This window comes from Strix aluco, chromosome 4 (assembly GCF_031877795.1).
Source record: "Strix aluco isolate bStrAlu1 chromosome 4, bStrAlu1.hap1, whole genome shotgun sequence".
NCBI classification, from domain to species: Eukaryota; Metazoa; Chordata; class Aves; order Strigiformes; family Strigidae; genus Strix; species Strix aluco.
This window is the reverse complement of record NC_133934.1, coordinates 79,906,901-79,920,854: the sequence shown is the minus strand read 5'-3', so window position 1 is coordinate 79,920,854 and position 13,954 is coordinate 79,906,901. Positions and strand designations below refer to the sequence as shown.

General features: G+C 43.5%; 1 protein-coding gene across 1 annotated transcript in view; it reads right to left on the bottom strand.

Annotated features, from left to right (window-relative positions):
- The window catches only part of HHIP (hedgehog interacting protein), a 73,682-nt gene extending 63,038 nt beyond the window's left edge, over positions 1-10,644 (bottom strand). The window contains exons 1-2 of the mRNA XM_074821504.1: positions 10,378-10,644; positions 3,120-3,315 (exon numbers count right to left, since the gene is read on the bottom strand). Of these exons, the coding sequence (XP_074677605.1) occupies positions 3,120-3,315; positions 10,378-10,644 (463 nt within the window). The remainder of the gene's footprint in view (positions 1-3,119; positions 3,316-10,377) is intronic.
- Positions 10,645-13,954: the final 3,310 nt, after the last annotated feature.

Here is a 13,954-nt window from a genome sequence, read left to right as displayed (position 1 = left end):
ACCCATTTCTTCAAATGAAAATGAAGGAGAGCACATAGTTCAAAATCCGTCCAGTGTCCTTAGATGGCAGAACACACCGTGGCTGTGGCACACGTAGGTTCCTTAGAATATGTCACTTCCACTAGCATGGATCAAGTTTCTGCTCATGCCTAAAGGGAGAATCAGCCGTGCCTTTCTTTACTAGCTATATTAATAATAAATATTAGACAGTCTTCTCTTATGACCTTGGAAAACTTAAAATTCATATTGATTGAAGATACTTCATTAAGTTACTTAACTCCAGTGTCTCCATGAGTAATCACTTAAACTGAGGCTTTACAGTAAAGATCAGATGAGAAATAATGAGAACAGTCACATGGGATGAAGCAGGGAAGTTCTAATCTCATAGACTTTGTGAAACATTACACCCCCCTGCATTAACATATCCATACGATCCTAACAGCTGTTGTTATTATTCTGTTTGAATAAAGAATCGGGTCCACTTTTTCTTTGGATATTCCTAAAGAAGTCAGTGGAAGTTCTGATACAGTCATAATTGGTGGGCAAACTGTTGTCTTCAAAAGAGTCAACCAAGGATATGCTAGAGTTTCCATTTTTGCAAAAGAGACAGAAAAATAAATGAATTTCTGGAGCTAACTCATGAAAAAAACTCATGTAGAGTTTCCCAGTTTTCTTGGTTAACACGTACTACTAAAACTTCAATTCCAGAAAAGATGCTTGCTATCTTAAATTGCTAATAATATTTCTCATTTGCGCAGGATTTAAAGGATAAAATTATTCTTGTAGTCAGCAGTTTCCTTAACCTCCTTTGTATTGGTGTTCAGAAACAATTAGCACTCCCTAATGGAGGAAGAGTAATTATTTGACTTTTTAACAAATGCACAGTGAATCATTGCCAGAGACCTTGGGTTTAGGGGCCTGTTAATTTCCAACTCTTTGTTTAATCCTCCAGGCTAAGCAAGGAAAACATAGCTTCCACATTTTCTGTTTTATTCTTTCTTTTGCAGTAAAGTAAAATAGAAACCCCAAATAAGTTGTTATTTTAATTATTTCTATTTTAGAATGTATAAGACTATTAAACTAAAACTCTATAGGCCATCTTCTCAAAAAGAGGGACCTGAATCTTACTTAATTAATACGTTCAGGAAATCCTAGTATAGGTACCAGTCAAGTCACCAAATTAACCCTGTTGGTGGATGTAAGTATGCAAGAACTTTTTGTTAGTACAACCCACTTTCAGAACAAGTATTTAGAATGATTATTAGCATCTGATTGATGTAGGAAAAATCCTATTTTAACTGACGCTAAAGTATGTAAGCTCTTTTCCTGCAAAGCACAGTGCTCTGTCCAGTGCTAAAGTTATGCTTTCATCTGGTTATCTTTCAAGGCAACCTGGGTGGTCACAAAAAGCACTTGACATCTTGATGCACTTCAGCAGTTTTACATATACACAAACTTTGTAGAAAAATAAATTTGTCATTCGTCACCACATATGTTGATCTGAGGAGTGAGGTTCCTGTGGCTATAGCTCCTGTGCTGCTCAGCACTTTCTCATTCTCTCTCCCTCCCTCCGCCTCCTCCTTCTTTCTGCCTTTTTCCTCTTTCACTTTTTCCAATTAAACAAATTGTTTCCTCAGAAACACAGAATTTTACAAAACAACTATGAGGGTCTTGCTCTGCAGAATATGTTAATCATTTGCACTAGCTACAAACTCATGTCAAAAAAAGTCTTTGTGCTGACTTCTTATATGGGCCAAACATTTAGAATATCTAATCTGTTATCACTGTTCAGCAGGCAGTCTTGGCAACTGTGATCTATTCTGCTTTGCTTTGGGGAATGTGATAAAGAGCAAGAAACAGCTGGTTTAAGAAAGCCCTAGAAACATCTCTTAGTTTATAAAGACAATAATAATATTTTCATATTTGAATGGGTTGAGATACATGTTAAACCACAGTAAAGGGAAAAAGTAAGTCAATTCAAAATGTTTTCTCAAGTCAGTAAAAGAATGCTGCAAAAAAACCCCTGCACTCTTGGGATTTCAGGGAAAACAAGTACATACTGTACATACACAATTAAAAAACCCTCCTCCAAATCTCATCCACTTAAACTATCCCCTTTACTCAAACATGTTTATATTACATTACAAAGCTGTGTTCATATGTCAAAAATGACTATTCACAAATTCATTTTTCATATCGCTATCAAGTCTTTTTTCCAGTCTGTGTTGCTAGTAAAAAAAAAACCATCTTAACCAGTTTAATTATTTTCTTCTGTGTGGCATTATTTATAAGTAGTGTTTGGACAGGGAAAAAAGCATAGTTTAAAAATGACAGTCTTAAACATATAAATAATTTACTATTGAGAATACCAAAGAAGTTATTTAATATAATAGTGTATTAAGACAGTATTTCTAAAAGAACCATCTTCTGTGGTTATTTTGTTGATACAGTTGCAAGTGATAGCACACATTTGGTGACCACCTTAGACAGCACAGGTCAAATTCTGGTTTTGGTTATGTCCAGCTGGCTCTAATGATTACAGTGAGGAAGTGTCAGGTTAGTTAAGAAATTGGTTGTTAACAGCATGTTGGAAGTGATTCAAAGATCACAGAAGTCTATCAAATAGCCCCCTTTGATTTCAATGGGCTTTAAACCCTGTGAAAAAAAGCATCAGTTTCTAGGGTAACAAAACCAGAAAAAACACTTTACTCATCAGCTTTTAGAGTCTACAGCAAACAGCCAGCATCCTTTATTTCTTGCTGTTTAAAGCTATCTATCATTTAGAGTAGCCTTTTGGATGGCAAACTGCTTGTTTACATGATTTGAATGAACATGCTAGTATTTCAGCAAAGGTAATAGTTTCAGGTGCCTTTGACAATAAGCAGTGCTGTGTTTCATGGAGAGTTTAATAGGACGGTGGTGAGAAAGCACTCAAAATATTTATCTCACTACATAAGACCCCTGTGAAGACCCTGAGATATTCTGTCTTTGCTTGGGCAACATCCCCTGGGTATCAATGTGGATTTTACCTAGTGAAGAGCTGGATCTATAACCACTCAGGCAACATCAACATTTCAAAACAGACATCCTTTATCCCCGTATTTTATTATAGGTTTTACCTGGTATGTGACCTCTGCAAGTATAATAGAATTCTTTACAATAGTCTTTGCACAGGTAGGGAAGAGTTAGTTCTCTTTCAGGTGTTTCCCCTTTCTCAGGTGAGTGGAATAGGTTCTGAGCATGAGGTGAGCAGTGTGCACATTTGATTTCCTCCAGTAGCTTCGCACATTCTGTCTTGTTGGTAACAGAAAGTATCTGCAAGCCACAAACCAGAGACAAATAAATATATGACCTGTTTCCCCATCTTACACAAAAAAAGATTGCATGATCTAATGTAATAAATAATGCTAGCAGAACCAATACAGTTAGTATAAATGCATCATGTTTCATGTCACCGTTCTGGAAGTGGAAAAATTATTACTATGAAATATGCAATATGTCATTAGTACAGTGGGATTTTAAGCACTTGCCTCTCTTTCTCAGATAAGAATAAGAGTACTCAAGCTATTTTATGGACCCATGCCTGCAATCTCGTAATCACATAGACCATCTCAGAACTAGAGGGATCATTTATATAAGGAGGAGCTGCAGCAGGCAGCAGGCCTTCTGCCCACTTCTCTTATGAGAGATACTTAGAAACCTAACTTGTAAGGTGACCTATTCAAGTATTTAGAGACTAAAAATTAAAATTCTACTATCAAAACCCATATCTAGGTATTTGTTAAATAGGTGTATCTTGAACAATACCGCGGTCTGGCTACTGAAATGACTGCTGCGAAGTTCAGCAGGTGCCTTGGATTTTTCAAGCTTTAAATGCTGCTCTGCTCTTTGCTCTCTCTAATGCAAACTACTTGGAGGTGGGAAAAGCTGTATGTTTTCAGACATTTCTTTTTATAAGTGAAAAAGTTGGTAGCATCTTGTTTGTCTTGATATTGAAACTGTAACTTTGTCCTGAAAAAAGAGCATATATGATGCATAGTAGTTGAAGAAGTACGAAACCACGATTGATGATGTGTTTAAGTAAACACGGGAGCCTAAGGAGCGCAATGTCATCAAATCGTGAAAAATAATGGAAAACAGCATAGTCGTCTTTATTAGTCTTTGAATGCAGTGCGCTTTGTTAATCTATTGTTAACCACATGGATTGTTTTTTGATCATTCATCCCAATGGTGGGTAGTGGGAAATGTGTTCTCAGCTGAGAGGGACTGAATCTGATCCAATGCAAAAACAAAGCTCAGGTTCTTTCTGCTCTTTGTTTGACACAGTTATAAACAAAGACTGCAAGACACTTATATTAAGAAATATTGAAGCAGTAAATATTTGAGTTCTGTACAATTTGTAAATATTTGTAAATAGCTCATTGAAAATATTGACACGGTTTTGCTATAGTTCACATCTCTGAGTTGATTTGTAGAAGGACTTTCCAATGTCATTCCCTTGCAGCATAACATTGAAGGGAATTATCTAAATTACTTTTGATAAAATAAGTTACTCAGTGTATGAAGACTCTTGACATGTTTGAGTATGCTGTCTCATAGGTCAACTCTCTTCTAGGATGCAGTACTTTGATAACACAGTTCTGAACTCAGCATTTTATTTACAGATCATAATTACATAAACCTCAAACACTTGAGAGAAATGCACTCTCCATTGTTTTAAAGAGATACATATTCAAAATATTACACAATATATGGCCTGTACGGTTACACAAAATCCTATTTAAAGGAACCTTAATTTACAAGACAAACGTTTCCAGGAAGATTTAGTCTTACCATATGTATATTGTCAAAAGGACATCTGAAATATGTACTGAAGTTTAGTGGTGTAAGTTGGACCACCGATTAGAACACCATTTGGCTTCTACGCTTATTCCAGAAGAGCTGCCATTGGCTTCAAAGAATTCATCCAGATTTGCCAGGATCGTTAAATGCATTAAATGTTCTATTCTTTAGACTATCTGTTCTCAGACTATCCTTGGCTTCATAGCACCTGCAATTAAGTAGACTCATAGAATCGTTTAGGTTGGAAAAGACCTTTAAGATCATCAAATCCAACCGGTAATGTGATTACCATCTGCCACATATGGTTTATTATCTCTCTTCAGACCCTTCTTGGGAATATAATTCTCTCACATCTTCTTTTTGGAAAGGGTTTGTCTTCTTTTTTTTTTAAAAAAAGCCCTTGAAGACAGTAATCAATTAATTGCATGTTGCATGTATGGCAAAAGGTTTGCATTGGCCCTGAATTCTTTGGGGAATTCTTTCCACAGCCCCAGCCCCTTCTCTGCTGAGCAAGTTTAGATTCTTTTTGCCAGGTTGCTCATTTGGGCCATAGGAGCAGAACTGTTAACCTCAGTCTTCTTTCTTGAGTTTCAGATGTCGCTCTAGATATGGTAGACCTGGGAGGAAATGCCTTGAAGAACTAAAAATATAAAGATAACTACAATAAACTGTAACCAAAATGCATAATACCTAATACTTTGAACTGGACTTAATACTGCCTAGGATTGCAATCCAGGTGGTAGAGAACAGACTTTATATGCTTGCAGTAATCCACACTGCTGAGGCAATCTTCTGCATTAGCTGGACTTTCTTACGGGATGGTGGCATCCTGACCTTGGTACTGCGCGTTGCTGTGGTTCTGATGGGAAGCGGCCTGTATAATTCAGTCAAGTCATTGTCTGCCAAATAGAACAAAGTCTGAAGCCAATAGGGGATGACCGAAAGCACTATCCATAAATGCTACTTTTTAAGAACATTGTATCACCAAAAAGCTGGGACCTCCAAAGTAAGGATGAAATGACCTTTTTTGGTGTTTCCGCCGAAGGAAAGTGCACCATGACTACAGACTCTTCAAAGTACTTGCCTACATTCAGTACTATCACCTGCTTTGCAAAAGTCTCAGATGTTTTCATCAGGGAGTTGATCTCTGGCAGTAGGCTTTCTTGCGGTAGCAGTATGATGGTGTGTTTAGAAGTACAAGTAAACACGAGGTATTACTAGGTAAATATTCACTGTGTTTATTGAATTAACTCCACGGTGATGCAGATAGAAAACTGTGCTTCTACTGGAAGACTCCAGAACCCATTGTGAACAGGGGAAAAAAAATAAATAACTTACAGGATAGCAAAGATAATTTACTGTTTCTTGTGGAAAACGTAATTGACGTTGCCTGGTGATACAGGAGAAGTAATGCTTGCCAACATTTCAGTCCTCAAAGTTAAGACAAAAGGATCCTAATCCCCCTGAGCAGCTGCTATCCAGGAATTAACCACAGGAATTCACCCCCTCATGTCATTTCTGGAATGAATCTTGGTCATATAATAGCTAATCGGAAGATTAGGGCATGAGAGTCAATCAATTATCTGAAAATCAAGTACAACGTTATTTAACTTTTAGAATGCTCAAGCAAAGCAGGGCGGTAACATTTGCTCTGTGTGAGGTCTGATGTATAACTCTGTCCTGGCTGGGAGATAGGACAACCATTCTATTCTGAATTTCAGTAAATCAATAATGTATTTATCCTGCAGTATATTAAACCAGTTTGAAGCCAAAACTGAAATACTTATTTGAATGAAGCTTCTTCTGTTGGATCTCTACTTTGAAAATGACCTTAAAGTTGATAATGGCTTTGGTGTTTTGAAGAAATGTAAACTAATTTCCTGCTTCAATTTTTAAAGTCGTATGTGAAACCATCAAACTGCAGTGGTTTAAACTAACTGTGCTCTGGAAAATATGTAAAACTTCCAAACATTTATTGCAACATGCCTAATAATGATTATGCCTGCTGCTGACTAATTTACAACATCTGTAAGATCATCCTTTAATCTCTAGCCACATGAAAGTAAAATGGGTAGACTAAAGGTAAGATAAATCCTGGAATGTGCAGGAAAGCATAGCATACTACATTGGTTTATCAACAAGAAGAATAGTGCAAAGAAGAAGAAACATAAGATGACACAATAGACAGAAATTCTTTACGTTGAATATTGTCATCTGTTTTGTGTGCTCTTGTCATATCTTGTTTGAGAAAGGCAGTGTAATTTTGATGTTAACAGAAAAAAAACCAGTAAAATAAGTCATTGCATTAAGTCGTATTTGATATACAAGTATTTATGTCTAAAAATCATATGCTTATGAGATTGTTCAGCTGTTGGGTCGAACATATGCTTCTTCTGTATTATAGTGCTGGATTATGTCATTAAAGAGTTCGGTTTCAATTTTAGGGTAATATGTAAATAGATCATTGTACTAAGGCAGCTGTTAAAGGGACCCCAAGATGAGTTATTTGTTTAGTTGGATGTGTTCAACAATAGCCTTTGTTCGTGAAAGAGCCAGAGCAAACAAATGATTGTAAAAGGGCACACTTGAAAACAATTACTTTTCACCCATTCCTTGACAGCCTTGGCTGTGAAACCATCCAAGGTAGAGACTTCTTTGCCTGTCAGGCTGTAAGCAAACTTTTAGAAAAACTGGTATTACAGAGTTTGACTGGGATGTAGCAGCCCTTCATAAACAAGGGGATATTGCAGAAAACTAGAAGACAAAGAGTTAAATGTCAACAACTGATGCAGAAATCTTGCTTGAGCCAGTGCAATGTTGTATCTGATCATTAAGGTAGCTCCGTTTTTGTTCCTAAAACTGCAGGCAAAGGTAGTGTTTTCATTATAAACACAGATCAATAATTTGGTCAAAAATTCTCAAAGACCCAGCATCTTAACCAAGAAACTCTTATGAAAATGTCTACTGAGCATGCTCAAATCTCCTTTTTTTTTTTTTATTAAAAAAAAGAAGCTAGAGTTCATATTTCTATTAATGTCATAGCCGTTCCATTGTGCAGATGTATGATGGAGTTTGAAAAAGCAGGTTTTGGAACTGTAGTAGAACACAGTTTAGAAAAACATGCTTTAGAAAAGTTCCATTCAAATGTATTCCATAATAGTTTGCCATGTCTTTTATGGAATGACCATCTCATTCTGTCAAGTATAAATGACATATATTTTGACATTTTTTCTAAATATATATTGATATGATAAAGCAGATTTGAGAGTTTCATAAACGTTAATCTTTGGTGAAAAACAGTCTGATTTTAAAACCCTGTAAAAAAATATTCCTTAAAAAATGTAATTTATATTTTTAAAAAATGGTTCAACAGCTCAGAAATAGCTCATGCGGCATATATGGTCAATTCCTCACATTTATATTAGGGTTTAGTACTGTTAGTAAAAAAAAAAAAAAAAATCCAAAGGGAATGAAAAGGTATTTTCAAGGAATAGTAAGAAGAGAATAAACCCTTCAACTGCCTGGAGATTGAAAACTAACCAAAATTCAACTTCTAATTTACTGCATTCAGCCAATTACTACAAGGGTCTCCAAGCACTGAATAATCTCAGTAGCATATATGCCACCGAGACATTGCAAACAGGGTGAATTAAGGACATATTTTCCAGTCCTTATTCTTTCTTTTTTTTTTTTTTTCTTTTCCTTTTTTCTTTTTCCCAGTTAGATCTTTCAGGTTATCTGTGTGTGGTTAGTTTATAGTTTAATTCAATTATCACACAGGAGCTTAATGACACTGTCTCTAGACAACATGAAGAAATATATCTGCCTTGAATCTCAAACTGCTGCTGCATATGGTATGAATAAAGAGAGATCTGCAGCTGAAAACCTGCAGTAAGACAGTTCTCACTCATCTGGGAATAGAGGGGGTAGGACAAATGCTCCCTCAAAAGGCATGAACATTTGGACAGAGCTGGGGACTGAAGGAGAATGATGTTCTCCAGTTTCACCCATTAGTGAACCAACTAACAAACACAATGGTGTTGTTGTTATTCTTTTGCCATAAGCAACAGGACTCTGTGTGTGGGCAGCAGTTTAGTGGGGAGGAGGATAAGTCGACCCCTTTTTGTCCTATTGATTTTTTCCTATTTGCATGACTTGAGCAAATTAAATGATGCAATATGGCTTTTTGTTACAAAACAAAGTGAGAGATACCACCCAGACACATATGTTGATTCGTAGAAGCTGTTTACATGAGAATGGAGTGAAATCTACCGTGAACTGAGCATAAAAATTCGATTCAGGCTGGGTATTTTTTTTTTTTTATTATGCTTGGGCCAGCAAGACTGAAACGCAAGTTTTCCAAGAGTCTCTCAGACCTTGACAACTACAGAGTTGTAACGGAGGAATTCTTAATTAAACCTAAACCGGGATGAAATAAAAGCAAAGAAAAAAATTTTTAAAAGACACCTGATTGTTTATTTCACGTGCAGTGATTCTTAATGACATTATTCAGCAGCTTCCCTCCCTGTGCCTACCCCTGGGTGCAACCCTGGTCATCCCGGCAGAGCTTATCAAGCGCAGGGTCCCGCAGGGTTAGGTACCGACGCGTTTGAAATCCGAAGCAACAGGCTGATAAGCAGAATTTAACTGGCCAAAGGAGGCAGAGAACCGACAACTTCAAGAACCCGGTGAGCAGAGAAAGTGCTTCCCTTCACATGACCGCAGCTTGAAATTGGGCAGAGGGGCTGCCAGGTAGATGGGCTGCGAAAGGGAAGACCTGGTGTGAGAAACCGGTTATCAGCGAGAAATATTGGAGCAGGGTCTAATTTGGGGTCTCTGCCGCAGCCCATCTACATTACCCGGAGCAGCACATGGGTCCCCAGGCGGCTGGAGAGCACCGAGGGTTCGGTGCTCCGGCACCACCTACTATCCACAGACCTTCCCGACTGAACACGTGGAGCAAATCGGACAAGATTTTTTCACCCCAGAAAACCAAACCGGTCCCCACCGCCAAGGGAACATCCGGCCCCGGAGCTGCCGCCACCTCTCCCCGGAGCCGCGCCCGGGGTACCTGCGGCCGGCGGGACGGGGCTGGGCGGACGGCGAGCTGGGGGGGCCGGGGGGCCGTGGCCACCGCCAAGAAACTCCGGCGCTGCGGACGAAGAAAAAACTTCCAGGCACAGCCCGTCGGCTCAGCAAAGCGCTGCCCCCGCGGAGCGCCCGTCCCCTCCAGGGCGGCAGATCCGCAGCCGCGGCTCCCGGGGAAAGAAATCAGCACCAGTGTCATGTTTCTGCTTCGCCCTCAACGCCCCCCCCCCCCCCCCCCCAAGGCAGAAACGGTCACCCACACCCTTCCCCCCCGCCCCGCCGCTGCATCCCCCCCGCCCGGGGACGCAGCAGGTTAGCGGCTGGTGCGCGGGCTCCACGCAAAAAAAAAAAAAAAAAAAAAAAGAAAGGAAAATTAAAAAAAAAAAAAGGCGAAAATCTCCCCCCCGCCCCCCCCCCAGCTCCGAAGCAGCCCCAGGTAGTGCCTACCTTGGCCTCGGCGTGCAGCAGCCCCTGCGCGTCGGTGCGGGAGCAGCAGGACAGGCGGGGGTAGAGGCCGCGGCACATCGCCTCCCCGCCGCCCGGGGCCTCCGGGGACAGCACCCGCCGGTCGCGCTTCTTCAGCCGCCTCGGCGGGGTCCCGTTGAGGCACCTTCTCCTCCGGGCGCCGCTCTCCCCAAACTTGGCATCCCCCTCGAAGAAGCAGAGGACCACGGCCACCAGCAGCAGCTTAAACGGCAGCATCTTGAGCATCATGCCTGAGGGAGCGTGTGAATGCACCCAAAACCGGGGGGGTGGGGGGGTAGGGGGGGTGGGGGGAGAAGGAGGGGAATCCCACTGACTTTGCTTTGCACTTCAGATCAGGAAACCACCTCCCTCCCCCAGAAGGGGGGAAAGTCTGGAGGAGAACGGTAACAGCGGCAATCAAAAAGCTCAACGGGGGGGGTGGGGGGGGGTGGGGGGGGGAAAGCGCCTCGCTCAGCCCCGCTGTCCAAAAAGGCGGGCGCAAGGCAGGAGCGGGGGAAAGGAGCCCCCCGCGCCCCGGCGGGGGGATGCTCGAAGCCGGGCGAAGTTGTGCGAAGGGGACACACCAGGTTTAGCGGCTGCCGCGCCGAGGCGCCGAGGCTCGGGGCGGGCCGGGCAGCGGGCGGCGGCAGCCCGTCCCTTGCCGGCCCATAGGAAGGGTGTCCCCGCGGTGGGACGGCGGCGGCGGCCGGGCCGGGCGATGCCCCCCTCCGCTGCTGCTGCTGTTGCTGCTGCTGCTGCCGGCGGCGGCGGCGGCGGCGGCTCACCAGGGCTCTCATGTTTCGCTCCCTCTTTTCTTCTTCTTTTTAAGCCGCGCGCGGGGAGGTGCTGCCACCGCGCGCCCTGCACGTCACCCGGCGGCACCGGCCGCGCGCGCGCGCCGCCCGCGGAGCGGGGAAAAGGGGCGGGGGGGTGGACCCGGCGGGAAGCGGCGGCGGCGGCGCCCCGCCCTGTGGCGGGCTCCCGGCGGCGGCCCGAGGGTCGCCCCCGCCTTCCCCCCCCCCCCCCCCCCCTTTCCTTCCTTCCCCCCCTCCACGGTGAAACAGGAACCGGGGTCTCCCGGGGGGCCGCTTCCCTCTCCCGGCCGGCCGTGACTCGGCGGGACCCGGTGGATCCGCGTCGGTGCCCGGCGGAAGGTGGGTGCAGCTCCCCTGACAGCTGCGGTGCCCGCAGAACCCCCTCGGCGCGGCGCAGCCACCGCTGGGGCGGCCCGGCGGAGGCGCAGCTCGGGGTCTGGCGTGGCCGTGCCCGCCCGCTGCCCCCCGGCCCGTCCCCACATGCTAGGGAAGGTTCCAGACGCGCCGACGGCCACAGGGGGAGAGGGAGCGGCGGGAGGTGCCGTCGAGCTCCCCGGTGGCTTTTTAGCGGAGCTCCAGCATCGTTCCTTCTACCGAAGGTGCAGCGGGCGGGCTCTGTGGGGTTGGTGGGTGCGGTGACCCTCGCGCCTTCGTTCTGGCCTTGCTAAGCGGAGCTCGAAGCACAACCAAGTGGTAACTGCGGCAGTGGACGTGGCAAATGTTGCTGGTGGTGGGAGGGAGTGGGGTGCAGAGGGACGAGCGTCCTCCCGGTGTGCTGGCAACGGGGAGACCAGGATGTGGGAAGAGTGGGACCAACTGAGTACCTGACACTTGGCGGGAAGAAAGCACCTGGGAGGTCAGGACCAACCCAGTGTGAACGGGGGGGTGAAGTGAATTTGGGAAGGGGAAGGATGCCAGCCCAGGGTAGAGGCAGAGGTGCTGGGGAGGCGGTGCTGCAGAGCCCTGAAGGTGGGAACAGGGTGCTGGAGCACAGCGAGGTGTTGGCTTCTCCCCGTGGGGCAGAGGAGGGAGTGGAAGTCCTCAGAGGCAGCTGTAGTGCGGCTGTAGCTACGGCCACTGACCCGGGGGTGAGGGGCAGCTGGACAAATACAGCTCCGAGGTGTTTTTACTGAGGACTTGCTGCTAATCCCTGAGAGAGGGGAAGAAATGGCTTGTACCCAAAGACCCCACTTAGGAGGGAGAAAGGGGGAGAAGCGTTGCATGGAGCTCCTGATGTACGGTAGAGTTGTTTCTAAAGCAACTAGGGCCGGTTACTGTTCTCCTGATGTTTATTTTTAACCAAAGAAAATGAGTCTCTTCAGATTTACGTTTGAACTCTTAAAACAGTCCTCACTGAACTAAGTAGGAATTCGGCATGGACAAACAGTACATCAGATAAATCATTGAGGAGACATAAAGACTGCTTCCTCTCCCTTTAAGTGCATTTCTTGAAGGCTCGGGGTTCCTAAACTCATGACCACCACTTGTCTTACCACTGACTCTCATTTGGCTGAAAGCGTTCCCAACCAAGGCTTGAGCTACAACATGAATGAGGGAGGCCTGTGGTACAGCATGGGCCCCAGCGCTCGCGTCGATGAGTGAAATCAGGATGACACCCTTAGGATATCAACAGCACTGGTGAGACAGCATCCTTCCTTTGTAGTTTTAGAAAAAAAGTACTGCTTTGCAGTATGTGACCGTGTTCCATGAGCAACCTGACTGGCAAAACCGTAGCAATGTAATTATACTACAACAGCTATGCCATTTTTATTACTCTGGATTATTACGTAGATTATTCTGAAATAAAAGTGATTCTGGTATAAAGCAGAATAACGGTATCAGAATAAAGTCACATTTATTCCCAAGCAGAATCCTTACGGAGGGTTACACTGGCAGAATTGTAGTGGCAAAAGGACACAGGAGGGGTTCTGTATGTCTCTTGCCCTGTGTAGGCAGGCGCTCATACTTTTGAAGTAGATTGCGTACTTCTGCCCTGCATCTCCCTTACTGGAGTGGCAGACTGGAACTCAGTGGAAAGAAATGACTGTGGGACAGATACCTGCTTGAAAAAACAAATGTTCAGTGAAAATTTCTGTTGAGCAGTTGTGGCCTGGTCCTCACAGTTCCTGTCTTGCTGAAGGAGAGAGGAAGTGAGGAATATAAATCTATATGATCAAAGTAATATAGCTATTAGTAAATAACCTTTCTTCCTCCTTCAAGTGCTGCCTGCATAAATATCCGTTTCTATGTATACCTGTACCAGTTCTCGGAGGAGGTGAGTTTGAGGTGTATTAATTAAATAATGATTTCCCGAAATGGGATTTAGATCGAGTTGCCAAACTAAGAAAGAGCTGACAGTTTGTGAAGGTCAGTTTCTACACAGAATTTTTACACAGATCTATGATGGAGACATTTCCCAGAAATTCTGTGGAATGTACTGTTGACCTTGTATAATATAAAGTGCTCAAAACTTCAAGCTCTAGTGATAGAGTGATACAAAGATGTATAAGCAAGACTTGAAGAAGGTTGAATGTTCTTTAAAACCTCTGAATAGAAATTGCTGATTCTTGCGGTTTTGTGCAAGAAGACCTGATTTAATCTTATGTTCCTTTCCACACTTTAAAAGTACATGATGGCTTCTTTAACAAAGTATATTTTCAAGCTGGTTAATACAAGATTTTATTTATAAACCTTTTTAATAATGCAAAGTCAAGGTCAGTATTAGTATATGCCAGTTCGGAGTG